The sequence below is a fragment of the Mustela nigripes genome, chromosome 14 (genome assembly GCF_022355385.1).
Source record: "Mustela nigripes isolate SB6536 chromosome 14, MUSNIG.SB6536, whole genome shotgun sequence".
NCBI lineage: Eukaryota > Metazoa > Chordata > Mammalia > Carnivora > Mustelidae > Mustela > Mustela nigripes.
Window position 1 is genome coordinate 23,331,404 of NC_081570.1, and position 26,412 is coordinate 23,357,815.

General features: G+C 53.2%; 1 protein-coding gene and 1 long non-coding RNA gene across 5 annotated transcripts; one reads left to right on the top strand and one right to left on the bottom strand.

Moving 5' to 3' along the window:
• Positions 1-4,178: 4,178 nt before the first annotated feature.
• Positions 4,179-16,009, bottom strand: LOC132001965 (uncharacterized). 3 transcript variants are annotated; one of them, XR_009399733.1, is made up of 3 exons: positions 15,769-15,914; positions 12,341-12,826; positions 4,179-4,884 (listed from the first exon to the last, which is right to left on the bottom strand). It is a non-coding gene; the product is annotated as an uncharacterized LOC132001965 (long non-coding RNA). The 3 variants fall into 3 exon arrangements; XR_009399732.1 differs by lacking the exon at positions 4,179-4,884 and adding an exon at positions 9,580-10,594; XR_009399731.1 differs by lacking the exon at positions 4,179-4,884 and adding an exon at positions 9,581-10,594 and having other exon boundaries at positions 12,378-12,826; positions 15,769-16,009.
• Positions 16,009-25,970, top strand: TINAGL1 (tubulointerstitial nephritis antigen like 1). 2 transcript variants are annotated; one of them, XM_059376973.1, is made up of 13 exons: positions 16,009-16,027; positions 16,166-16,215; positions 16,707-17,027; positions 17,981-18,044; positions 21,852-21,944; positions 22,144-22,258; positions 23,351-23,474; positions 23,562-23,712; positions 23,841-24,030; positions 24,141-24,186; positions 24,445-24,568; positions 25,280-25,325; positions 25,424-25,970. In XM_059376973.1, the coding sequence occupies exons 3-13, from the start codon at positions 16,715-16,717 to the stop codon at positions 25,562-25,564; spliced, it is 1,407 nt and encodes a 468-aa protein (XP_059232956.1). In that variant the 5' UTR covers positions 16,009-16,027; positions 16,166-16,215; positions 16,707-16,714; the 3' UTR covers positions 25,565-25,970. The 2 variants fall into 2 exon arrangements, with proteins under 2 accessions (XP_059232956.1, XP_059232955.1); XM_059376972.1 differs by lacking the exon at positions 16,009-16,027 and having other exon boundaries at positions 16,112-16,215.
• Positions 25,971-26,412: the final 442 nt, after the last annotated feature.

The window sequence follows — 26,412 nt, forward strand, 5'->3', positions numbered from 1 at the left end:
TCGGCTCACTCCCTCTCTCAAATAAATAAATAAATAAATAAATTTAATTTAAAAAATAAAATGAATATTTACAAGTTTGTATACATAGTATGAGCATGCCTTCTTCTGATCCTATGAGTGGTGTTCTAAGGAATAATAAATTTTTGGAAGCAAAATAGGTCCCTAAAGTGGTAATTTTAACATGCTACTGGAACACTAACCCAGTTGTGTTAGCTGACATTCTCCAGAAGTTTGAATATTTCTTACAGGTTATAGTTCTTTGTCAAGCAAAATATTCCATCATTAAAAGATGGTAATTAAAAATAAAGGTAAGTTGTATGAAATAATGCATTCCCTAATACCCAACTTGAAGCTGTATGTTAGGACACAGACTGAATTCAACCAGCATCAGTGCAAAATGAAATAAACCTCTCTGCTTCTGAAATATTTATCATAAAATCAAAGCCCAAGGGCAACTAATATTTTACATGTTCTAAATTTTCATTTATACTTTTAAAGAGTAAATACTCATGATAGTATCATTCCATTTTTTAAACAACTTTTATTTGGTATTTTCTCTGTGCTAACATTACCCTTTTTAAGGTGTTTTATTGTCAAATGTCTGTATAGGGTGGAGATTGTTTTTGCGTGTTATTGAAATATAACGTCTTGTCTTACTATGTTGGTTCATTATAATAATAAACGCATAGTTTAAACTGTTTAAACACATTGTTTTTAACAAAAAAAACTCTGAAATGTTTGGTATAACCCTCTTACAGAAAAATGTTCACTGATTATTATTATGGTCAATCATTATTTTTCAAAACACATAAAGTGTTGGGGGAAATACGGCATAATGGATGATTTAAGGAATTTCTGAAATTTTCCTGGGATTCTGGTATCTCATACTCAAATCCGAAAGATTCTTGTCTGTTGAGAATTTGGGAAGGCTTTTTGAAGTTCTAACATCTCTTGTCTCTGCACGCCATCCCATCCCAAGGCCACTGCTCCAATGGCCAGACCGGTGTCATCTCTCTGCCCTTGTGGGTCAGCCCCAGGCTCCTCTTACTCACCCTCTCCAGTCCCCAGAAGGATCTTTCTAAAGTGAAAAAGGCCTGTCATTACTTTTTAAAATCCATCCCTGACTCCCCAGCACCTTCACCAGTGTTTCCTAAAATGCATCCAGGAATGACCATAGAAAGACATCTGGGGGACGCCTGGGGGGCTCAGTGGGTTAAAGTCTCTGCCTTCTGCTCAGGTCATGATCCAGAGTCCTGGGATCGAGTGCCGCATCGGGTTCTCTGCTCAGCGGGGATCCTGCTTCCCTTCCTCTCTCTCTGCCTGCCTCTCTGCCTACTTGTGATCTCTGTCAAATAAATAAATAAATAAAATCTTAAAAAAAAAAAGACATCTGGGAGTTTCTTAAATGTGATGGTTTGGGGAGCCTCAAATTCAGACACACTGAATTAGAATTTCTGGGAGTTGAAGTCTCGGGATCTCTGCACATTTAACACATCAATTTCAACTCTATTGCAGCCCTCTACTCCTTGTGCTGTTATTGTACATTTCACTTCTACGTATGTTATTAACCTGATAGGACAATTCCATTATTGTTTTACAGCCAATTATTTTAGATTTACCCACAGTTTTTTCCAGTGCCCTTTATTACTCCTGAAGATCTGTGCTTTCATCTGAGATCATTGCACCCCAGTCTGAAGAATTTCCTTGAATATTTCTTGTAGTACAGACCTGCCAATAATGCATTTTCCAGCCTTTTCTGTGTACAAAAATGTCCTCATTTCATCTTAATTCTTCAAGGATTTTCCCTTACTCCTGATATAGAATTCTAGATTAGCAGATATTTTTTCCCTCCTGAACTTTAAAAATGTCATGACATTATCTTCTGAATTCATAGTTTCTGTTGAAATGTACCTCAATCCTATTTTTGTGCCCTCTTTTACTTAGTTTTTAAGATTTTCTCTTTGCCTCCGTTTTCAGCTCTTAACAATGATACGTCTAAGTGTGGTTTTCTTTGTCTTTATCCTGCTCAGGTTTCACTAGGTTTCTTGAATTTGTGGGTTGATATCTTTCAACATTTTTGGAAAATTATAAGTTACATCTCTTCAAATATTGCTTCTGTCCCAGTTCTCTTTTCTCCCCTTCTAAGATTCCAGTCACACAAATGGTAGACCTTCTATGTCCTGCGTATCTCTCATACTTTGTTCCTGCTTTTTTGTCCCCTTGTGTTTTGGCATGGGTATTTTCTGTTGAACTGTCTTCAAGTTTGTGAATCTCACATTTTGTCTTGCTGTACTCTGTCTTCTGTTAAGCATATCCAGTAAGCTCTTAATTTCAGGGGTTCTATTTCTTAGTTTTAGAATATTTAATTATTTTTAAAGATAGCTTCCACTTCTTTATTGACAATCTCTATTTTTTATCCACTTTGTCAATCTTTCATGTTCTTTAACATATGATCAATATTTTAAAGTTCTTGTCTACTAACTCCAATATGGGGATCATTGTGGTTCAGATGCTGTTGTCTATTTTTTCTCTTCATTACCAGTCATGCTTTCCTGCCTGTTTGTATGTCTAGTAATCGCCAATAAATGACATTGTTCAAATTGTAAATTATCCTGATATGATGAATGTGTAGTGACATCTTATTGTAGTCTTAATTTGCATTACTAGTGAGGTTGAGCACTTTTGCATATGTTTACTGGTCATTTAGTTTCCCTTGTTTGTAAAGTGCCTTTGCCACCATCATTTGATGAGGTTGTATTTTTCATATTGATTTGTAGGTGTATATATAATTCGACATATATTCCTGATGACTTGATTCATTTATCATTATATACCTGTCCTCTCTACTCCTGACAGTTCTTCTCTTTAACTTACTTTGTCTGATATTAATATATATGTGTATTTCATTAATAGACCTAACCCAGAAGATACTTTGCTTCCTTTAACTAATTTGGAAATTACACTGTTTTTATTGTTTTACTGGTTATCTTAGAGGTTATAAGCTATACAGTTCACCCATTCAAGTCTAAAGTTAATCAACACATTTACTCCAAGACAAAGTAATATAATTACACTTTTAAAAATATAATTACACTTACCCACCTCCTGACTTATCATTTTTGTCATGTATTTTAATTATTTTTAAAAAAGATTTTTATTTATTTGAGAGAGAGAGAGAACACGCCATGAGTAGGGGGAGGACAGAGGGAGAGAGAGAGAGGCAGACTCCCACTGCAAGGAACCAAACGCTGGGCTCCATTCCAGGACTCTGGGATCATGACCTGAGTGAAAGGTGGACGCTTAACAGACTGAGCCACCCAGGTGCCCCTCATGTATTTTAATTCCATAAGGTTTTCTGTTTTAAACACCACTAGACATTATCATTGTTTTATATAAACATGGTTCATTTAGATCTGCTACAGATTTACCCTTTCATTACTCTTCATTCTTTCTTGCATGCTTCATTTCTTTCTTGCAAGCCAAAGCCTGCTGGTGGCATAATTTTTCAGTTTCTCTTTGTCTGAAAATGTCTTGATTTCATCTTCATTCATAATATGATTTTCCTTAGGTATGGAATCCTAGACTGGTTGCTGTTTTCTTTTCATAGATTGAAGAGGGTCCTCCTGCTGTCTTCTCTCTTCCACTATTGATCTCAAGAAGTTAGCTCTCAGTCTACCTTGATCCTTTGAAGACAGTCTCTCTCTCTCTCTCTCTTTTTTTTTTTTTCCTGGCAGCTTATTAGATTTTATCTTTATCTTTGGCATCCTGCTACTTTACCATAATATGTGGGGTGTAAAAATGTTTTTGAATTAATAGATTTTTTTAAAGAGCAGTTTTAGGTTCATAGCAAAATTAAATGAAAGACACAGAGATTTCCTACGCGTCGCTTCCTTCTGCCACCACACACAGCCTCCTCTGCCATTAACATCCCTCTTGGGTGTAGTGCATTTGTAACAATGAATCAACACTGACACATCATTATCAACCGAAGTCCATAGTTTACATTAGGGTTTCCTCTGTATTATCCATGTTGTGAGTTTTGACAACTGTATAATGATGTGTATACAACATTATAGTATCATACAAAATAATTTCACTGCCCTAAAAATTCCCTGTGTTCCCCCCACACATCCTCCCCCGTCCCCACCCCCACCCCCGCCAGCCCCTGGCAACCACTGATCATTTCACTGTCTTTGCGGTTTTGTCTTTGCAGAATGTCAAAGAGTTGGAATCGTACAGTAAATAGCCTTTCTAGGTGTAATTTTTTAAGAGTTTATCCTGCTTGGTGGGACGCCTGGGTGGCTTAGTCGGTCCAGCGGCTGCCTTCAGCTCAGGTCATGATCCCAGCGTCTTGGGATGGAGTCCCACATCGGGCTCCTTGCTCGGCAGGGAGCCTGCTTCTCCCTCTGCCTCTGCTGCCACTCTGCCTGCCTATGCTCACTCGCTCCCTTTCTCTCTCTCTCTGGCAAATAAATAAAATCCTAAAAAAAAAAACAAAAAAAAGAATTTATCCTACTTGGGATTTCCTGGGCTTTTTGAATTTTACACCAAGTCCGGTGATCTCTACCCCCTGGCAGCACCCTTACTGAGATTTGATTTCCCCGTACATCATGAAGAGCTCAGGCCACATGGGCTCTGAGGGCCTGTTGGACTCAGACATTCTCAGACCAGGATTTCATGGGTTTTGAGACCTCTGCGATGCCACTCAACTTCCTCCCCACCTTCAGTTCCCGGATTCCCTCTGCCTCCACTGGACACCTGAGGCTAGTCATGGAGAATTCTCAGATAGGCCACCAGGGGGCAGTGGTGTGCACAGATTGCCCCGGTTCCGAGCTGAGTGACGGGCAGAGCCAAGGGCTTCTTCTTGGAGGTCTTGGCTTCTCACTGTTGGAGTAAAGGGAAAATGATTAAGTGTGGGATTCAAAGACCCGTGTCCCTTCTGCTTCATTTCATTTATCAAACTCTGGCTGATGCACGGAGATAAGTCATACCCTGTCCTTACCCTTGAGGACCTCATGGTTCACTAAATCCTTCTCTCCAGCCTGTACTTCTGGCAGATTTTCCCATTTCCCATTGCTCCTGCTGGGCGCCTCCCCCATCACCACCATTACATTTCCCCTCCTTCTGAAGGTTATACTCAGAGGCCAATTATTTCCTGGAGCATTCGAAATACCGCCCCCCCCATCAGAATCCCACCCCCTCCTCCCCTGCCCTTAGCCTCCTGTATCTGGATTCTTTCATGGCCAGGTGCTTGTCTCACTCTCCAGACTGGAAGGTCTCCAGGCAGGGCTGGGTCCCCTTTAACTCTGGATCCTCTGTGTCAACCCTAGGAGGAGGAAGGGAAGTGGGAGGGGCTGGCTGGGATTTCTGGCCCAGCCGACTGAGCCCAGCTCTTAGAAAGCTCCAACATTGCCATTCCTTTCTCCACCCCAATCCCCACGCCCTTTGGGGTCCAGCTTTGTACTTGCTGCTGAGGAAATGACGAGAAAAACTGCCAGTTCCAAGAAGCGGTGGATCAAAAAGTGAAACCATAAAAGCATCAGAAGAAAATATAGGAGGGTTTTTGATTGACTTTACAGTTAGAAAGACCTCTCTAGGACTCAAAACCAGAAGCTCTACTGAAAAAGAACTATCAATGGCTTTCAAGCTTTTGAAGAAAACATCAATCTTATTCATAAGAAGATAACCACAAATTTAAAATGCACGTGGGTTCCATTTTTCACCTATCAAACTGGCAGAAAGCTGAAAGTTGGATAACATCCTTTAGGTGACACTGGAAAAGAAGGCAAGCTCATCATAGCTGGGGGAGGGGAGATCTCTCGGCACAACCCCTGTGGGGGACAAAATGGCAATATCTATAAAAATTACAAATACATCTGTGTTAGGCAGAATTCTAAGGTGACTCTCATTGGCTTTCACCTTTGTGTGATCTCTTGCGACTTGGCGGAACCTGTGGTTATAAGAAAATGGGAACTCAAAAATTATCTTTCATTATATGGCAAAGAGATTTTTGCAATTGTAAGGTCTTCTATCTATTGATTTTGAGGTAGAGATTACTTTGAGTGGGCTGGACCAGATCGGGGAGCCCTTCAAAGGCAGCGAATTTTCCCTGGCTGGTCTCAGAAGAAGTCAGAGATTTGAAGCCTGAGAAGAATTTATCATGCCATTGGTAGGGGAGCCACATGGCGAAGAATGTAGATGTCACTCGGAGCTGAGGGAGACCCCAGCTGATGGGCCCCCAAGAAACCCAGAGATCTTAGTTCTACGACCACCAGGAGCCAAACTCTCTGCAAATGACAGCAACGAGCTTGGAAACAGGTTTTCCCACAGAGCCTCCGGAAGATGAGAACTAAGCCTTGCCAACAACTTGATTTTACCCTGAGCAGAGCACACCACCACATTGGGCTGGACTTCTGACCAACAGACTGTGAGCTAATAAACAGGGGTTGTTTTAAGCTGCCCAGTTTGCTTTAATTTGTCAGGCAGCCATAGAAAACTAACACAATGCCCACAGGCCCCTAATCCATTTGGGGAGAATTATTCTGCACCTATGCCTGCATAAGAAACAAAGTATCTATGGGATTATCGCAGCATTGTTGTTACACCAAAAACAAAAACAAACCCCTAGAAACAAATGTCCATCAAGAGGGAACTGGTGAAATGAATTGTTTCAGTCTCTACAGTAGTACATGTGCAGTGTTATGAAAGAACCAGGAGACTATTTGCTGATGGAATTCTCCAAGCTGCGTGACAAGTTAAAAAAAAATGCCTTTTATGTAAAAACGGTGTTATGAATATATACTTAGTTTTAGACTTGCAGTGATTTGGAAAGGTCTGTGAGGTGTTAGTACAAAGTGGGAGCCTAACCTGGGTGGCTCAGTCGGTTAAGTGTCTGCCTTCTGCTCAGGTCATTATCCCAGGGTCCTGGAATTGAGTACCACCTTGGGCTCCCTGTAGGGAGCCTGCTTCTCCCTCTGCCTGTGTCCCTCTCTCTTTCTATCTCTCATGAGTAAATAAATAAACTCTTTTTAAAAAAGAAAAGATCTATAGTTTTCAAACAAACAAAAAAGTGGGAGACTGTAGAGAGTGGGAACAAGGAATCAGAGTAGGGCAAATGAGGCTCACGGGTCACGGTGAGACTTTTTACTCCATGCTTTTTAAATATATTTTTCAACATTGAACTACATTAATGAACGAAAAAAAGTCAAAACTAATAGTTTTCAAATGAATCAATGTAGGGCAGGGTGCCTGGGTGGTTCCAGCGTCTGACTCTTGGTTTCTGCTCAGGTCCTGATCTCAGGGTTAGGAGATCAAGCCCCCATGTTGGGCTCTGCACTCAGTGGGGCGTCTGCTTGAGATTTTTCTCTCCCTCTCCTTCTGCTCCACCCAGTCCCAAAAAAATAAATAAATCTCTTTCAAGAATCTAAAATGAAAGGCGCCTGGATGGCTCAGTGGGTTAAGCTTCTGCTTTCAGCTCAGGTCATGATCCAGGGTCCTGGGATTGAGCCCCGCATTGGGATCCTGGGATTGAGCCCCACCCCGCATCAGGTTCCCTGTTCAGCAGGGAGCCTGCTTCTCCCTCTTCCTCAGCCCCTCTGCCCTGCTCATGTTCTCTCTCTCTCTCTCTCCCTCTCTCGCTGTCTCTAAAATAAATCAATAAAATTTTTAAAAATCTAAAATAAATCAATGGGGCACTGTCCTCCCAGCTTCTTTCTGGGCCTCAGGCTGCTCCCTCGCCTCGGCCCTACAAGCTGATTCAGGGAAACGTCCTCTGTGGAACTCTCGAGCTCTGGCATTTCCTCCTCATTCTCCCTTGTGCCTCAGAAGAACTAGCGACCAATCAAACAGCTGTGGCTGAGCAAGTCATCTCTCTGGAACTCAGTTTTCCTGACTGTGAAATGGGGATGATAGTTCAGAACGTTAGTGGAATGTTCAATGAGATCATTCAAGTCCAGTGACCAGCCCTTAGAAGGCGCCCAGCCCAAGGCCGGTACTCATGGCATCCACGCTGGCTGGAATGTAGGAAGGACCACTCCCTGCAGACATAGTTAATGGAGCACACGTTAGATGGAGAAGAAATGATAACGCCCTTCACTTCCCACCTGCGTACTGTGTGGTTATGGCCGGATTTCCTCCCCTTTGCTATGACAGGCCTCAGGATCCGGAGCCAGAGATCTGATTTCTGCAGTCGCAGATGAGAGGAATGTATTGGATGGCTCTCTCTTTGTAGGAGCAGAGAGCCCTCCGTGACCACGGAGCGAGCCCTCTCCTTCTCATTTCAGAAATGAGTTAGTGAGGCTCCAGATGGGACTGGCAACTCGTTCAAGGTCACAGAGCATGTCAGAGGCAGAGCCAGGCCCTGTCCTGAGGGCCCCTGACTCCCACCCAGGCCCTTGACCACCACGCCTCTCCCTGCCCGAGCCCATTCGTGTCCCAGCAGCCATGTGGCGACATGAGGGGCACTCTCCCTGGGCCTCTCCTTGTCTTCTCTGTTTCCGTTAATGTCGCTGAAGGGCTGCTGCCCCTCCAGCCGTGAGTTTAGAGCACCCAGCTCCCCAGGTGCCTCTCCCCACCCTCAACCCCTCATCCTCCCCCACCAGCAGGAGGCACAGGGTGACAAGCATGGATTATTGGTGCTCCCTAGGGGTTTGCGGGGAGCTCCTGGGGGACTAGGGATCCCCCCATGTGTTGGGACACCTGCGGGAGCACCGACATAACCATTAACTTTTGGTGTGTCAGCTGAAATTCCCAAGCTCCCAAGGGTCTCCCTCACCTCATCCTGCTTGCTCACTGAGCTGTCGGCCTTAAGGACTTGCTTACCCTCCCTGCACCAGAGCCGGGGGGTGGGGGGGTGTCTCGGATTCTGGCAAACTTCCAGATCCCCAGGAGCTTCTGCTACACTTCTTGTCCCTGAGTTCCAGGAGATCCCCCAAGATCCTGGAGCAACATATCCATCTCTTGTCTAATTAGCGTGAGATGGGTTCATGATAGTTGAGCCCTGACCTGACCTAAGAAAGGTGTTCCTTTTAGGAGATGTTGACTGTGTTTCTGACCGGAGACCATGTCATGGTCCATCTCAGGCGTGGAATCCCTTCCACAGCCCTCTGCCTGGATGTCACTTTCTCCTGGAGACACGTGGGGCCGTTGGTTTCTGTCCAAGTTGACACACACAGATAGCAGAGACCCGCTGGGTGAGTGAGCACGTGCGTGCGTGATCCAGACCTGTTCTAGCCCTGAGGGATTAGTGTGACCTGGTACCGGTCCGCCCAAAACGTTTAAGCAGGTTTACAATAGCGCCACCTAGTTTTAACCGATTTGACTCACTTTATGTCGGTTTCAGTGCATCAGTGTCTCCTCAGCTATCCTGAACTCCTTTATGGCTGTTTAGGTTCCAGTTCGTTTAATAAGATCAACCCCTGATCTTGTGCGGGTGACATGCCAGCATTGTGGACTCCAAGTGCTTTCCATATATGAAGTCATAGAATCCTCACTTCCGCCCCATAGGCAGAGACTGTGTCCTCATTTTAAACCGGGGGAAACTGAGGCGCAGAGAGCTTAAGGCACCGGCCTCAGGTTTCAGGGTTCCGGAGAGACAGAGGCAGGGTTTGAACCTCTTGTTTCTGGCTCCTGAGTCTGGGCTCTGAAGCTCGGTGTCGGGCTCTCCGGCCGGGCCGCCGATGAGGGTCTGAACCACTTCAAGGGGAGTTGACTTGATCTGAGCCAGTCTGGGCTATTTCTGCCAAGATAAGCTGCTTTGTTCTGGTTCGATCTGCATCCAGCCCTGAATCTGGCACATTCCAGGGGACTCACAGATCTCAGACCCCGCAGATCCTTGAAATGGGAGGCACCCGTATTTGTTTCCTAGGACTGCTGCACCAGCTTCGGAAATGAGAAAAACTGATTTTCTGACCATTCTGGAGGTTTCCACAAGTGCTTTCTCCCTCTAGAGGCTATTGGGGAGAAAACGCTTCTGGCCTCCTCCAGCTTCTGGAGGTCCCAGGGGTTCCTTGGTCAGATCACCCCGATCGCCGCACCTGCGCTCACGTGGCCTCCCTCCTCTTCTGTGACCCTCTGTGTTTTTTGTAGGGACCCTGGCCAGGGGATTCAGGGCCCACCCCGATATCAAGGATGATCTCATTTCAAGATAATCGCTTCTACAAGGACTCTTCTTCCAAATAAAGTAACATTTGTCGGTCCCAGGGATTAGGACACAGACATATCGTTCTTGGGGCCTCATTCAGCCCATCAAGACCAGTAAGGTCATATCACAGTATTTCCCCTTAGGGACCCAGCTCTTAACAGTGACTCTTCCTAGGGGATTGGAATTCACCCCTCTGTTGGGCTTTTATCATTTTCTGCTGGGGGATGGAAAGGCCAAGTCTAAAATGTGCTGGCAACCATGGGAGAGCCTCTTGTACTTTTCAAGACCCTTTTATTAACATTCCCGGGTGAGAAGATCAGGACTTCCCGGAAACATCAAGTGAATTGCGGACATGTTTCTGTAAACAGGCATTCCAAGCTTGGACCAGCCTTCAGAGATGTTCACTGATGATCTCACCAAGCTTCCTATGCGCCCCGGGGGGAGTCTTCTTTACTGAAAGGGATGCAGAATTGAAGGAGGAGAGATAATTAACATGGTGGGGGGGGCAACTGCTAACCCTGAATATCCCAGTACTCCTGGCCCGGTGTTTGCAGGAAGCTAGCCCTGTAGATGTGGGTGAAGACGGCAAATGGTGCCACTACTCAGCGCCCAGACTTTGCAAGGAAGCAGCACCCAGAGACCTTTTATACCCAATTGGCCCCAACACCAGTGATGCAGAAATATCACACAAAAGGGAGAGCTGCGTTTCTCTGTTCGGCATTTTCCCACTTGCCCTGACCCCTGAAATCCACAAACACTACCAGATAGGAAAGTCAACTTAGCCCTTGCACAAATTTGGCCTGGGCAGAGGCGTGTGCGCAGGCTTGGGCTGGAGGTCCTGTTCAGCCCCCAGCACCTGCGTGGGGGAACCAGAAAGTCTTTCTGAGTCTTGGCTTTCCCAACTGTCAGTTGAGATCATTGGATTACTTGGGGGAAGGACTTGTGCTCGGCACCTGCTATGTATGACAGAGAACAGACTGGCAAGCCAGGGACATCACAAGTTCATGGGCAGTAACTCTGAATGGTCACTCTGTACAGCTGAAAACCCCACTCTGTTTCTCCGGTGGCCTTGGTCGTGACCGTGATTTCACACCTAACCCGTGGTCCTCACCCAGTCCTCTGTGCCTCTCTCGCTGTGGCAGTGACCTGCTCCCACTCCACTGGAAAAACGGAAACCATCAGAGGAGCTTCCCTGGTCTTTGTACAGCAAAATCTACAAACCCATCTCCCCTTCTGTTCGGCCTCTAGAGTCATTGTCTGTCCCTGCTCTTTTCAAAGCCAGCTCTGTCCTTTGCACTCTGGGTCCCCCTGCCGACCCCCTGACTTTATCAGGGACTTTGCTCTGGGGTAGTGCCTTTGCTCTGTATCACCAGGTCCTTCCCTCCTAGCAGTCAGTGCCATCAGCGCAGACTCGGTTTGTATCCTCCAAAGTTGGATGGAACCCTCCCGTGGCCCTCGCATTTCCTTCCAGCCAACACTCCAGTTCTCCGCTTCCCTTTGCATTAAAACTTTCTGAAAAGTTGCCTATGATTGTTCTCTCCAATTCACTGGCTCCCATGTGCCATTCCAATCCAGCTTCCAGCCTCCTCCTCCACTACGACTGTTCTCAGCAAGGTCGCCCAAAGTCCCTGTTGCCGAACCTAGTGGACATTTCTCTGTGCTCAGCTCATTCGACAGTTGGGTAGCATTGCACACGGGTCACCTCTCCCCTGCCCCCCTGTCTTGAAACACTCTCTCCTCCTGGCTGCCTGATCTCTCCTACCTGGCTTTCCGCCTCCCGCCCTGGCCACACCTGCTCAGTCCACTGTACCATTCCTCCTCTCTGGCTGGCTTCTAATATGGGAGCGTCCCCAGGCTCCTTCCCTTCCCTCTCATCCAGTCAGAGCTGGAAACAGTATAAGTCACGGGGTAGCCTATAGGTCCAAATGTCCCTGAGGCTGCCCAGACTTGGGGGGAGGGGAGCAGCCTCCGACTCTCAACATAGGAGCAGACATTTGTGGCCATCCTCAACCCCCATCCCCGACCCGGCTAGAAGCCCAGAAGCCCCGCTCCATTCCTCCTGTCTCCCACCCCTCCCATCTGCTGCTGCTTCACTAAGTCCCATCAACACCGCCTTGCCCCGCCAGAATAGGTCTCAAACAGGTCCACTTCTCTGGTCTCCACAGCCACCAGCCTCATTCAAGCCCCAGCACCTCTCACCTGGTCCCACCATTGCCTCCTGCCCAGTCTCTCTCACCACTTCTGCCTCGCCGTCCACTCTTCTCGCCCGAGGGGCCCGAGGGGTTTCTTGCTCGCATCATCACGTTACTTCACTCCCACAGCAACCCTCTCCAGTGATCAGAAGACAATGCAGGCTCCTCGCTCCAGCCAGGCTCGCTGGGCTTCCTCTTGTGTCCCCGACAGACCCACCTGGGCCAGGCTTCAGAGCTCTCGCTCACACTCCTGGGCTTCCTGGGACACCCATCCCCACCCCGGGGCTCCTTCCAGTCTTCAGGTTTCAGGTCACCTGTCATCTCCTCCACCACGTGACTCCGGAGTCCTATGCCGGGTACGTATGCAGGAAGCACTTCACTCCGGAATGACTTAGGCAGACGCTGGTTCACTTGTTTGTGTCCATCTTCCCATCAGACAGAAGACCTCACCACAGAAGGGCGCATGTCTGTTGGGCTCCATGCTGAGCACCTGCTACAGAGTAAATGACCAAGAAACACCACTGAGGGCGCCTGGGTGGCTCAGTTGGTTAAGCGTCTGCCTTCGGCTCAGGTCATGATCCCAGGGTCCTGGGATCGATCCCTGCTTTGGGCTGCCTGCTCAGCAGGAAGCCTGCTTCTCCCTCTCCAGCTCCCCCATGCTTGTGTTCCCAATTTCTCTCTGTGTCTCTCTCTGCCAAATAAACAAATAAATAATCTTGAAAGAAACAAAGGAAGGAAGGAAGAAAGAAAGAAAGAAAGACCACTGGGTGAAGGAGAAAATCCTCCTGGAAGGCAGGCCACGGCATGGTACCACACACTTCCACGTGGCCCGGAATCTTCTCTGCCAGCGCTCCAGCATGCTCCGGCAGCACAGCCTCTGCCTGGCACACAGCCCTGAGGGCGGTGCTTTCTGTCACACAGTCCAAGGGGCCCCAGGAAGGCCAGCGTATCACGACATGGCCTGCCACGCACGGCACGAGGCCTTGCTTGGATCGCCCGGGCCTCACCGCTCTCGGCTCTGGACACGTCCGGCTGACCGCATCGGGCCACAAGGGACCCTTGGCCTTAGCTGGAGTGTTACTTGGGACCCAAGCCACTGAGCCCTAGGGCCCGTGTGGTGGGCCTTTGGCTGCAGACCTGGGTTCAGCAGAGCACAATCGGCCTTTGTCTTCCCAGAAGGCCCTGCTCAGCCTCCTGAGGAGAATGGCCCATTCTGTGCCCCCCGGAGCAGCTGTGTGGCGGCCGTGGTGGTGGGGGTGCGGGGTAAGCCCTGGACTGGGGAGAGGAGAGGAGGCCTGGCCTCTGCTCTGCTGTGTGACCTTGGGCATGTCACTGTCTTTTTTAGTTTCCGTCTCCCTTTGTAGAAAGAGAAAAGCATGGAAGGGCCTGCCGGGAGCATCTGGGTACAGATGGGAAACCAAGGCCCAGAGAGGGGGAGCGTCTGCCCAGGATCACAAGCGAGGGAGGACAGAGTTGCTACCAAGCCCAGGCCACCTGCCTCCCAGACAGCAAAAGGGCTCAGAGGGTCCTGCTATGACTCCTCACCCATTGCTCTGCCAGCAACCCCCCACCCAGGCCCTTGCAGAAGAATAAGACAGAGAATGAGGCTGCAGGAAAGAGGGGGGCCATGGAAAAGGAAAGTGGGGCTATAGCCCCCACCCTGCCCTGCCTTTTCCTCTCCTCTTTGGCCAAGGAACCCAGTGAGTCATGAGATTCCACTGGGATGGGCTTAGCGCCAGAATCAGTGATGACAAGGGACACCCGCCACCTCCCCCCTGCCCGCGCCAGCCATGCCCTTGGCTCTGCAGTCTTCCCTTGCTCTGTGTTCTGCCTCCTGTGCACAGAGAGGCAGGAACGGGCAGAGAACCCAAACCCCAACAGACACAAACAGACACCTATACAGCTACACAGACAGCGAGACAGACACCTAGCAGAGAGGTGGGCACAGACAATGACAGTCCCACAGCTATACATACAGACACAGAAGCCACCAAGGACACAGATACTGGCAAAGAATAACCAGACGCATGACCGATACAGAGACAACGTCCAGACAGACACACACAAAACAGAGAGACATAGGCAGACACGCTCAAGCAGAAACACCCCACAAACACGACTCAGACACACGCACACGCGAAAACACACACACAACAAAGACCTGCACGGGTGGTCCACAGAGAGTGATTTGGGACAAAGGATGACCCAGAGGTCCAGGGCCACCACCAGCCCCCAGCCCCCAGCTGAAACTGACCCACAGAAGTGGGCGCTCTGAGTATGGGCTCTTCTGAAAGCACCTTCCTTCTCCTGCCCCGAGGATATGTCATCCACCCTAACAGAGGCACCCGCCTTGCAGCTGGATGAATGGAAGTTAGACACAACCAGGGACTTCCCAACTTGGAGTATGTCGAGACCTGCAGCAGGTGACTAAGAGTGGTTAGACGGGGAGTCAGTGGTGGCAGGGAGGCAGCCTGCATTCTGACAGGTGATCGGCAAGTCTGTTCTGAGCGTCAGATTCCCACTAGGCTTGTTCCCCCCAGGTCCCTGCAGGGAGCCGATGGGCCAGCTCCTGGGGTGTCCCCGCTAGATAGGGGTTGGCCCCTATCACCATGCCGTGCCCTGCAGCAGGGTGACTTTCTGCCCAGTGCCCCCTGGCAGGGGGTAACCCAGTCACAGATGCCCGTTGTCCTGGTCTCCTCTCCACCCCCAGGGGCTGGCCAGCTGAGGACATCCCTAGACTGAGGGAGGGGTGTGGGGTGGTCAGAGAGAGGGCAAAGGGAATCCCATGACTGATGCTTCCCCTTCGTGGGGTGGATGTGAGGCTCGGGCCTGGGGACGGGGGAGTCTGGCCAGGTGCCTCTTTCATCCTCCCTGCTGTTAGAGTCCCAACCTGCTAGAAGAGGGGGTTGCGCAACGAAGAGGGAAAAGGTGATGGTGGGGCTGGCGGGACAGAAGCCCCATTGTTTGGGGCCCAGGCCAGCCTGGGCAAAGGAAGAAGGGTTTATGCCCAGGGCAGGAAGAGGGGGGCTCAGTGGGGGGGGGGGGGCACCAGCTGCCAGGGCTCTTGCCCTCGGGCCCTGGAGGGGGACAGGTGCCAAGCAGGACACCCTCCGGGTTGATAGAGGGGACAGTGCTTGACAAGGTGCCTGGACAGCCTGGGCAGAGCAGACCTAAAGAAGAGTTATGGGGCAGGGAAATGGCCCCCCACACCACACCCACCCCACCCACCCCATTCCCTCCGAGGATGAGCCGCCAAGGCCTCTGCAGGGTCCTCAACCATCCTCCAGATTCCAGTCATTCCTGGGAATGGAGGCGGCTTGGGGCGGCCCCAAGCCTAGGGGGGTACTGTGACGGGGAGAAGGGGGCGTGCATGACAGTTTTTATTACCCAGGGGTTGGAGAGGTTCTTAGAGATTTTTGCTGCCCACGCACTCACCATCGGTTCCCAAGCTTAGCTCCAAAACTGCGAGCTCTGCCACCTCCAATCTCCCCTTCTTCGCTGGAACCTCTCAGCCCTGCAGGGAAGCCCACTGGGAAGTCCTTACCCGTGTCGAGCATAACCTTTTCAGCTTCAGCTGGAGTTCCGGCGCCACCTAAACCAACGGCTGTCAAGAGAGAACGACCAGGGCGAGGACAGTCACGTGCTCACAGTTCCCCTCCCGCGTCCCAGCTCCGGAGTGACGGGGCTGCTCCAGGTGTGAGCCTGCGGGTCCCCTCCCCCTGCGGCCCGGGCCAGCCCGGCGGGGCGGCGCTGCGGGCAGGGGCAGGGCGGTACAAAAGGCGGTCCCGCCCCGCACTCCTCCCTTGACTTTTCGAGTGTCCCGTGGTGGCAGGAACCTGGAGGTGGAGGCGTGTGGGGAAGCCTGAGCACAGCCGTCACCAGGTAGGGACGCTCCCTCGCGTGGAGGGGAGGTATTCAGAAGGAAGGACCAGAGAGGAGGGGGCAGGCGGAGGGAGCAGGGAGGGCTGGCAGAGAGGGAGAACGGAGGGGGCAGAGGGACACGGAGGAACACAAGCCAGGGGGACCCGTGTCAGAAATGGAGGCTGACAGAGGGGCAGAGGGACCCAGATGGGAGAGCAGACCGCAGTCCGGGCTACAGGTGCTGGGGTGTGTTGAGCCGGGCACCAAGATCACCACAGTCCCCACCTCCTGTCCTTGAAGGTCCCCAGGCAGGTCAGGGAGGGGCTCCATTTCTCGCTCAATCCCCTTCCTGCCTGGGGACGCAGGAATCAGGGTCCTGGAACTTGCTGCACCCCCGCAGAATCCCCTCGGACTCACAGCCCCAGGAAGCTGGGAGATCAGTGTCCCGGGTGACAGGGAAGGTCTGCTGCCCACTGCCTCTGACCCCCGACATCTGCGCTCCCTGGGCCCAGGAGGCACCATGTGGCGATGTCCACTGCGGCTGCTGCTGCTGCTGCTGCTGCTGGCTGGCGAATTGGCCCTGGGTGCCCGGCGGGGTCGTGGGCGCCGCGAGCTAGCGCCGGGCCTGCACCTGCGGGGCATCCGGGATGCGGGCGGTCGGTACTGCCAGGAGCAGGACCTGTGCTGCCGCGGCCGTGCCGACGACTGCGCCCTGCCCTACTTGGGCGCTACCTGTTACTGTGACCTCTTCTGCAACCGCACCGTCTCCGACTGCTGCCCTGACTTCTGGGACTTCTGCCTCGGCGTGCCACCCCCTTTTCCCCCCATCCAAGGTGGGCACCAGATGGCCAGGAGGGTGGGTTGCTTTGCCAGCCCCAGACTCAGCAGGGCTCAGGAGCAAGGTGGAGGCACTGACATTTCCAGGGGAGGCTTTGTAGAATCTGGGAGAGACCCCGCCCCACTGTCTGCCTGCGCCTCTGGGAAGTCCCGCTCTGGTCTAACTTGAATCCCTCCAGCGAGACTGGAAAAGAGAAGATCCTTGGTCAGTGGGATTCCCAGCTGGCCCGGGAGAAAGGCAGTCTGCTGCCCTTTCTCCCAGTCCCGTCTCCTTGCCAGACGGGGAAGGTGCCGCCCGCCCCGCTGACTCACCCCACAGGCCCATAAGCCCTCAGGGGGGTTGGTCAGGCTCATCCAAGCCATTCCTCTGCCGTTGCTCAGGATTCTCTTCCCGGAGGTGGCTGGTCACACCTGGGAGGTGGGAGCGAATCTGTTCCTGCTTTCAGCCTGCGTCACCATCCTTTCCCCTGCCCTTGTCCCTGTCCCACAGAGGAATCATTTGAATCCCTTCCCCCAATTCGGAGGGCCTGTGGGTGAGACACGGAAGACCCGGGTTGTCAACCCAAAGTGCTGTGTTATCTTAGGGGAGTCCTTTGCCTTCTCTGAGCCCTGGCTTCCCCATGCCCCTCCCACTGCCCCATCTCCAAGTTGCAAGTCATTTAAAGGGCAAAGGATCCGAGGAATGTTGTGGCTGGCATCCAAGGGAAGCAAGAGGGTCCGAGCTAGGGTCACCGCAGAACTTCCCAGGTAGCTGTTGGAATGTGACCCTGCAGGGAGAGGTCTTAACGAAGTTATAGTTTGATCTTAGCTTCAGTGAGGGCTGGGCCATGCGTGCGTGTATGTGTGGGTTCGGGAGGATTCGGGACACCTGACTTCTGAGGACCTGGCCCTCCCAGCCCGTCGTCTCTGGTCTTTGTTCCACTTCTATTTTCCTCTTCCCTCCTCCCAGGATGTACGCACGGGAGTCGCATCTATCCAGTCCTGGGAACCTACTGGGACAACTGTAACCGCTGGTGAGTGTTTGGGGGCTTGGAGGGATCCTTGCCTTGTGGACCCTGTGGCCCCCCCCCCCCAGACTTGGTTCCAGTTCTTTCCTCGTCACTTACTTGCTGAGCCTCAGTTTCCTTATCTGTAACACGGGGATTTTTACCCTGACCTTGTCAGCTTAGCACTGACCATTGTTTAGAAAACACTAACCGCATTCCCCAGGAGCAGACAGCCATGGATGCCTGGCCCCAGATACGGCTCCTGAGCTGGGAGCCATCCCCTGTCCCTCCTGGCCCCGGGCTGGGCTACTGCCCCTCCCAACCTTTCTCCGTGTCATGGGAGAATCTAGAAAAGGGGGCGCCAGGAAGGAAACCTCTGACTGCAGCATCCGCCGTCCTGGACGGGATGAGGGTCAGGGATGACTGAGCTGGAGGCCAGCCAAACTGGAGCAGGGCCTTCCCAGGAATGTGGCCCCTTTCCCCTTCATTCCCCTCCCTACCATTCCACCTGGAGGATGAAGGGTCAGGGGCGCCCCCCACTCTAGTCTGCGTCCTGAGATGGGAAGTGGAGATGGGTTGGATAGGAGGCCTTTGAGTGCCTGATTGAAATAATGGGGACCCCGTGGCTTTGAGGAGGTGGCCCTGCACCCACTCCACCCCATGCCCTCTTTGCCTGGGACTGGGAGGTCCCAGAGAGGAGGAAATTTTTGGAATGCATTACACATAAGCTGTTTCCATTGCCTCACCCGTGTGAGGGGTGCTGGGTCACAGGGAGAGTGGGGACTCGTGAGGTTCAGCTGAGAGAATGCGTGTACATGTGTGTGTGTGGGGGGGGGGAGCGCGTGTGAATCATACACGTGTGTTCAGAAAGACTGAGGACGCCTGCATGATCCCGCCGCTCCTGATAGGATGCCTCTGGGCATTGATGGGTTAAGCTCTTTCCCACTCCTATCCCTGGGGCCTGGCCGCTCTGGGCCCCTCTGGAATGCTGGGACCTCTGCCACCAGCCCAGTCTAGACCTGCTTGGGCAGCCCTGGGAGCAAAGGGGGAGGTGGCAGGAAAGGAGTGACCAGCCCACTGCCCGCACTGGGTGGCCCGGTTCCCTGCGCCTTGACACCTGAGTGAGGGTGTGGGGCGATGCCTATGGGCCTTCCAGGCTGTGTGAGACCTCGAGGAATGCTTCGAGAGTCAGAGAAGGAAGGGGAAGGGGAGGAGAGCCTCCCCTCTCAGGCAGCCTCCTCCAGCCCTCCCCGAAAGTGCCCCGCCCACTCCGGGGACTGCAGAGCCCAGCCATACTGGGTTTGTTCCCCTTGAGGCTCCTTAAAAGGCAACAGGGGAAGCAGGCAGTTTAGCAGAGTTATGAGCTTGTAAAAGCATCAAAGTCACAGAATTCCCTGTTCGTCGATTAAAGACCTACTATGTGCCAGACACTGCGCTGGGGCAGACGGTCCTGGTCCTTGCAGTGGAGCTTCTGGTCTAATGATGAAGGAGCCTCCACACAGAGAAACAGCTTACAACCCGTGACAAGTGTGACAGGGAAAGGGAATAATGGGGGACCCTGGTTTAGAATGCAGTGGCGGCAAGGGAAGGCCTCTCAGGAAGGGAGATGGTTACGCTGATAGCAGAGAGGTGGGCAGACAAGGAGGGAACAGGGGAGAGAGGCTCATGGGAAGGTTGGGAGGTGGGACAGATCTCACTGCAGCTAGAGCTGTGACTTGGGGACAGAAGCCCCGAGGAGGTGCAGGCCACGTCGTCCGGGGGTCTCGTAAGCCGTGCTGGAGCCAGTCAGAGATACATGTCACTGCAAGATCTCTCTGGGGAGGGACTGCAGGGTACGCAGTGGATGGCAGTGAGGCAGGGAGCCTGGGTAGGAAGCTATTGCCACAGTCCAGGTGACAGGTGATAAGGGACTGGAGGAGGGTGGAGGCAGTGGAGACCCATGAGTCCAGAACCTTCCATGATGCACCGTCCCAGGACCTACTTATGGCGGCGCAGGAGCTAGGGGTACAGCACACGCTTCGAGTTCTGGTTTGAACCCCCGGGTGGCTAAGGTACCTTGTCCTGAGTTGAGGATGTTAAGGGAGGAACAGCTTTGAGGGAAGGCAGTCAGGGCGATTTTAAGTTTGAGATACACCTAGAGGGGATGTGAGGAGGCCCCAAGGGCAGGAGCCTGAAACTCAAGAGATGGGGAGCCTGGGGGTTCCCAGAACGGGAACACCTAATAGCAGATAACGATTCTTGAGCACCCAAGATGGACCAGGCCCTGGGCTAATAATGGCTTTACCGGCTTCACAAAAGCCTGCCATTCAATCCCTGGAACGGGGGAGGATTCCTGTCCTCTTTTTTTTTTTTTTTTTTTTGGTAAGATTTTATTTATTTATTTGACAGACAGAGATCACAAGTAGGCAGAGAGGCAGGTGGAGAGAGAGAGGAGGAAGCAGGCTTCCTGCTGAGCAGAGAGCCTGATTTTGAGGCAGGGGTGCTGTATCCCAGGACCCTAGGATTATGACCTGAGCCAAAGGCAGAGACTTAACCCACTGAGCCACCCAGGCGCCCCATCCTGTCCTCGTTTTACAAACAAGAACTTCAAGGGGAAAGTCTGAATACGTTCCCTGAGATCACATGACTCATCAGCGAGGGCTTATCAACGAGGGTCTCCTCAGCGAGGGTCGGAACCCAGGACTTGAATTTCAGGACCCCTGCTCTTAGTCCCCTGAGGACCCTGCCTCAGTCACTCATGCATCCAACAAATATTTCGTGGGTGCCTGCTGTGGGCTGGGTTTAGTTTTCTAGGCACCAAAGTTACCAAACAAACCCTGCCAGGACATTAGTGTCTATGAGGAAGCAGGTATAAGGAGCGTGGATAGCCAAATACATAGTCTATCAGGTAGCCATGACACGCGAAGGAGAAAATGAAACACGAAAGCAGGAGAGGAAGGCAGCCAAAGCAGGTGTCCCTGAGAAGGTGACTTCTGAATGTAGACTTGGACGAAGTGAGGGGGAGCCTCAGGGATGTGGAGCGAAGAGCAGCTCAAAGGCCCTGGGGCCGGAGCACAGCTGTGGTGAACAGTCAGGGGAGCAGCCTGGCTGGGGTCTCAGGAGCCAGGACTTGGAGGAGGGGGTCACTGAGGGGACAAGAGGACAGATCGTGCAGGGACTGTCTTGTGAGCATGGCAGGGAATTTTGGCTCTTAGTCTGTGATGGGAAGCCAAAGGAGGGACTTGGGCTGGGGGATGGCATGATAGGCCTTGGGTTGAATAGGGTCACCCGGCAGCTGTGTTAAAAATATACTGATGTGGGGGTGTAGGGCAGAAGCGGGGAGAACAATGGGGAAGCGGCAGCAGAATCCAGGGCAAAGGTGACTGGCCCATGATGGCTGCATGAGGGATGAGACATGGTTTGGATTCCGAATGTGTTTTTAAGGCAAAGCCAACAAGCTGATCAGTATGTGGGGTAAGGAGTCAAGGGTGACTCCCCGGCTCTTGGTCAGAGATTCAGGAAGGACGGACATCTTCCACGGACTGTAAGGAGAGCAGGCATGGGAGTAGGGGATCAGAAATTCGGTCCAGGATGTGCTGTTAGGCACCCCCCCCCCCAGTGGTGGTATTGTGTAGCAGCAAGATTCTTGGATCTGGAGAGATCTGGGCAGCAGATATAAACTTGAGAACTGTGAACTTGCAATTGACATTGAAAGCCACCAGGCTGAACAGGATCAGCTAGGGGTTCTTCCATAATCGCTAGCACAGAATCTCAAGCCATGGTGACTTCTGAGGCCCCCTCCCTTCCGAGGATGCCCAGCCCCCCTCACCTCTTCCTTCCCTCCTGCTCTTTTAGCACCTGCCAGGAGCAAGGACGGTGGGAGTGTGACCAGGAGCCATGCCTGGTGGACCAAGACATGATCAATGCCATCAACCAGGGCAACTACGGGTAAGAGGTCCCTGGAGAAGTCCCCACTGGGCACAGACACACATACCTTCCCGCAAGATGCCTGGGCTGTCAGGCACATCCACACTCAGATCTCATGCACATGGACACTTGGCCAGTCTGTGTCTCTCCTACGTACATGCACGGACATCCAGAAGCCCTAGTCATGGCAGGTCTGTGACTTCCATCCCTCCTCTTTCAGATGGTGGGCTGGGAACCATAGTGCCTTCTGGGGCATGACCCTGGATGAAGGCATTCGCTACCGCCTGGGTACCATGCGCCCTTCTTCTTCTGTCACCAATATGAATGAGATTCACGTAAGTCCATCCTTGCCCACAATCCTGCATCTCCCCATCGCTTGGGACCCCAGGAATCCTGGCACGCTGCATCCTACTCCTCCAGGGGCCTGGGACTAACCCCCTCCAATAGGCTGTGTGTTCCTGAACAAATCACTCACCCTCTCTGGGTCTTAAGTTCTTGCCCATAACAAGAAGTATGGTGCAAGAAGAACTAATGCTCAGATTCTGAGTTTTGTGGTCCCAGCATGAGCCCCTTGGTGGCCTCCCCAGCCTGGGAAAAATGCTATTCCTTCCAGTATAGCTGGGTCAGACCCCATGGGGCCAGGAGGTCACCTTGGTATTTTGGGAAGAGAAGGACAGATAGTCCTCTGGCTAGAGAGCCAGAATTCTCGGAAACAAATACTGACTGTGTGGAACGAGGGAGGAGGGGGCTTCTCCCTTCCGACCAGTGAGATCCTCTGTGGGGAGAAGGGGAAACCAGACCTGGAACAGTCAAAGGGTAAGGAAGGGGAACTTCTGCAGGTCAGGGCTGGGGCACAGGCTGCAGGGTCTGTGCCTCCATGGCGGGCAGTGTGGTGGGCAGGGCGGAGGCCGTCCTTGGCCAGATCAGCCCTCCCTGCAGAAGGACTTGGGCTCAAGGCTAGGATGACCAGACCCTGCCCCTGCCCTCAGTCCCCTGGGCCTCTGCTATTTTCTGCCTCCTGCTATTTGCCTTGGCCGCCTGCCCGGTCACAGGACCTTATTCCTTCTTCCCTCCCCTGCCCTTTAAGGCCTGAAGCCCAAGGTCCTGGTAGGAAGAAGGAAGTGTCAGATCAGAAGGCACAGAGGAAGAACGAGGCAGGGGTTAACAATGGAGAGCGGGTGACCTGGGCCTGGCTGCTTCCCTGCTGGCCTCATCTGTACATGGGACTAGTCACCCCCACCTGACATGGGGGAGGCGCGAAATGGTGCTTGGCTCCTCCCCACGTGGAGCTTGCTGGAATCCCTCAGCAGCAGGGTACTCAAGAACAAAGCACAGAAGGCCCTCGGTGGCCCTTCCGAAGCCAACGGGCCCCGAGGGGTGGGCCGGGTTAGGTGCAGGAGGAAGACAGAGTGACTCTTGCTTTGCAGACAGTGCTGCGCCCCGGGGAGGTGCTGCCCACAGCTTTCGAGGCCTCCGAGAAGTGGCCCAACCTGATCCATGAGCCTCTGGACCAGGGCAACTGTGCGGGCTCCTGGGCCTTCTCCACGGCAGGTATGGCCAAGGGCAGAGGCCGGCGTGGCGGGAAAGGACGGCCAAGGCCAGGGCCCCCTGACGTTCCCCTCTGCCTCCCCCCACCAGCCGTGGCATCCGATCGCGTCTCAATCCATTCTCTGGGGCATATGACACCTGTCCTGTCGCCCCAGAACCTGCTGTCTTGTGACACCCACAACCAGCAGGGCTGCCACGGGGGCCGTCTCGACGGCGCCTGGTGGTTCCTGCGACGCCGAGGGTGAGCAGCAGAGAGGGTGGGCAGGGAAGGGGACGTATGGCTGGGGCCTCAAGAGGGCAACCTGCAGGACGGGCCAGGGCCGTGCTCATCAGGCTCACTCTCCTTGCTCCCTCCTGCTTCTCCTCCAGGGTCGTGTCTGACCACTGCTACCCGTTCGTGGGCCGTGAGCAGGACGAGGCTGGCCCGGCACCCCGCTGTATGATGCATAGTCGGGCCATGGGTCGGGGCAAGCGCCAGGCCACTGCCCGGTGCCCCAGTAGCCATGCCCATGCCAATGACATCTACCAGGTCACTCCGGCTTATCGCCTCGGCTCCAACGTAAGTTTGTGCTTGGATGAGGGGGCAGAGGCGGTGGAGTTGGAAGGTTGGCCAGAGAGGCTAGAGCCTCGCCCTGATGGAGACTCTCCTCCCCACTCCCAACCCTCCAGGAGAAGGAGATCATGAAGGAGCTGATGGAGAATGGCCCTGTCCAAGGTAAATGCCCTTCATCCTGCCCCCTGGTTCCAAAAGCTTGTGTCTGCTTGAGACTGGGCACACCCAACAGCACAAGTGGTCTGCACTGTACTGGGCAGGGCAGCAAATCCAGGGGATTTGGGAGTCAGGGGAACCCGGTCCCCTCCCCCCAGACAGCACCCTGTGCGGGGCACTTAGGGTCTTGGTATGGGTCTGGGTGCGTATCTCCAGACCTGTGCTGATGGGCTGAGCCAGCCCTACTCTGACCTTGGCCTACAGCTCTCATGGAGGTGCACGAGGACTTCTTTCTGTACCAGAGTGGCATCTACAGCCACACCCCAGTGAGCCTTGGGAGACCTGAGCGGTACCGCCGGCATGGAACCCACTCTGTCAAGATCACAGGGTAAGGGGCTCGGGGGAGCAGAAGAGGATGGGGGAGCAGGGCTTGCACTAGGAGCTCTGAGCTGGCCTTGAATCCCTACCATCTCTCTCTGGGAAGACCCATTTCAAAGAGGAGGAAACCAAGACATAAAAGGAGGGGCTTGCCAGTGGTCACACGGAGAGATGGGGGCCTTTAAAGGTTTTCTAGGAACTGTTCCTTCCTTACACACTGGGGTAAAATAACTCCTTTGAAAGACAAACACAGATCCCAGGGGTGGCTCAGTCTCTCCCCATCATAGCACCAACAACATCATAGCACAGCCTCTCCCCATCAGAGCACCCCAACTCTGCCTGCCCCACTGATTTCTGTTGTCCATCCGATGAATGTCCTTGGCAGTGGGAGTGTGGGGCCTCCAAAGTACCCATCTTCTTGGAGTCCCTTCCTCCTGGTTCCCGGCACCCACCCGTCCCTGGGTCCCCAAGCAGAGGAGGGAGGGAAGGCAGATGTGCGAGGTCCCAGAGAACTGGTCCCCAGGATGCCGCCCCTGCAGCAGGGCCCAAGTTCTCCTCTGCTCACCCCCTTCAGTTATCCCTTCAGTGCCCTCCCCCACATGGGTGTGAGTACGCAGACTTCCAGAGGTGGAGACTGAGGGAGGTAGAGAGAGGGGTCTGGAAGGGACCCCTGGGGTTCCAGCCCCTGAAAGCAGATGGAATCAGCTCCTTTCTCCGCCAGGTGGGGAGAGGAGACGCTGCCCGATGGAAGGACGCTCAAATACTGGGTGAGTCCCTGCGCGGGTTGCCCTGCGACCGCGGCCTCCCTCCCCCTCCCCCCACCCCCACGGGCCCCCCCCCCCTCACCGCCCCTCCTCATTCCCAGACGGCGGCCAACTCGTGGGGCCCAGCCTGGGGCGAGAGGGGCCACTTTCGCATCGTGCGCGGCGCCAACGAGTGCGACATCGAGAGCTTCGTGCTGGGCGTCTGGGGCCGTGTGGGCATGGAGGACATGGGGCACCGCTGAGGCCCTGGCACCGAGCCCGGCCAGCCGCCGGAAGAGCCCCTGGGGGGCGGCACCGCTCCGCTCGCCCCGCCCCTCCCGACGAGGCCCCGGGGCGCAGGCGGGCGCCTGGGGTCTAATCCCCCCGAGCGAGGGGCGGTTCCGCTGATGCAGCGCCCTGCCTGGGAGCCGAGGGCAGGCGAGGCTGGTGGAGCCCCCAGACCTCCCAGCGGGGACTGGGCAGGACCTGGCCCCGGAGGAGTGGGCCTGCAGATCCCAGGCCCCGGCACCCCCGCTTAAGACCACTGAAGCCAGGACACCCCCAAGTCTCCAGCCCCACCACCCTATCCCACCCCACCCCTGTACTTCTATTCTCCAAAGATATTTATTTTTCTTTTCACTGTTTTAAAAATAAAAAGAGTACTGATCACTGTGGTACCTTGTAACTTTGGGGAGTGGAAAGCCAGCCCAGAGATGGTGTGGCTTACTGCTAGACAGCAGAAAGGACTGCCTGCGGCCTTGCTGTTTGGCAGGGGGTGGGCAGATTAGAAATCTTAGCCTCCATTCAGCCCTAATCGCCAGGGGCCCTGGACGCTGACCCCCTTGGAGGTGGGGCATGGATGGCATGTCCTTTGGCCCCCAGAGAGACATGGGCCCGTGGGAACCACCTTTCAGACGCTGAGTCAGCGCTGCCTGGTGGGGGGGAAGCCCTACCCACCCATCAGCAGAACTGGCGCCGGTGCCCAGCAGGCAAGGGGGGCACAGCCCCATAGAGGATGGAGCCTCTGTCTCTGTAGATTAGCCTCTCCAAGCCACCCAGGCGAAGCCCGCCTCCACCCCCACCCCCCCACCCCCCCACCCCCACCCCCACC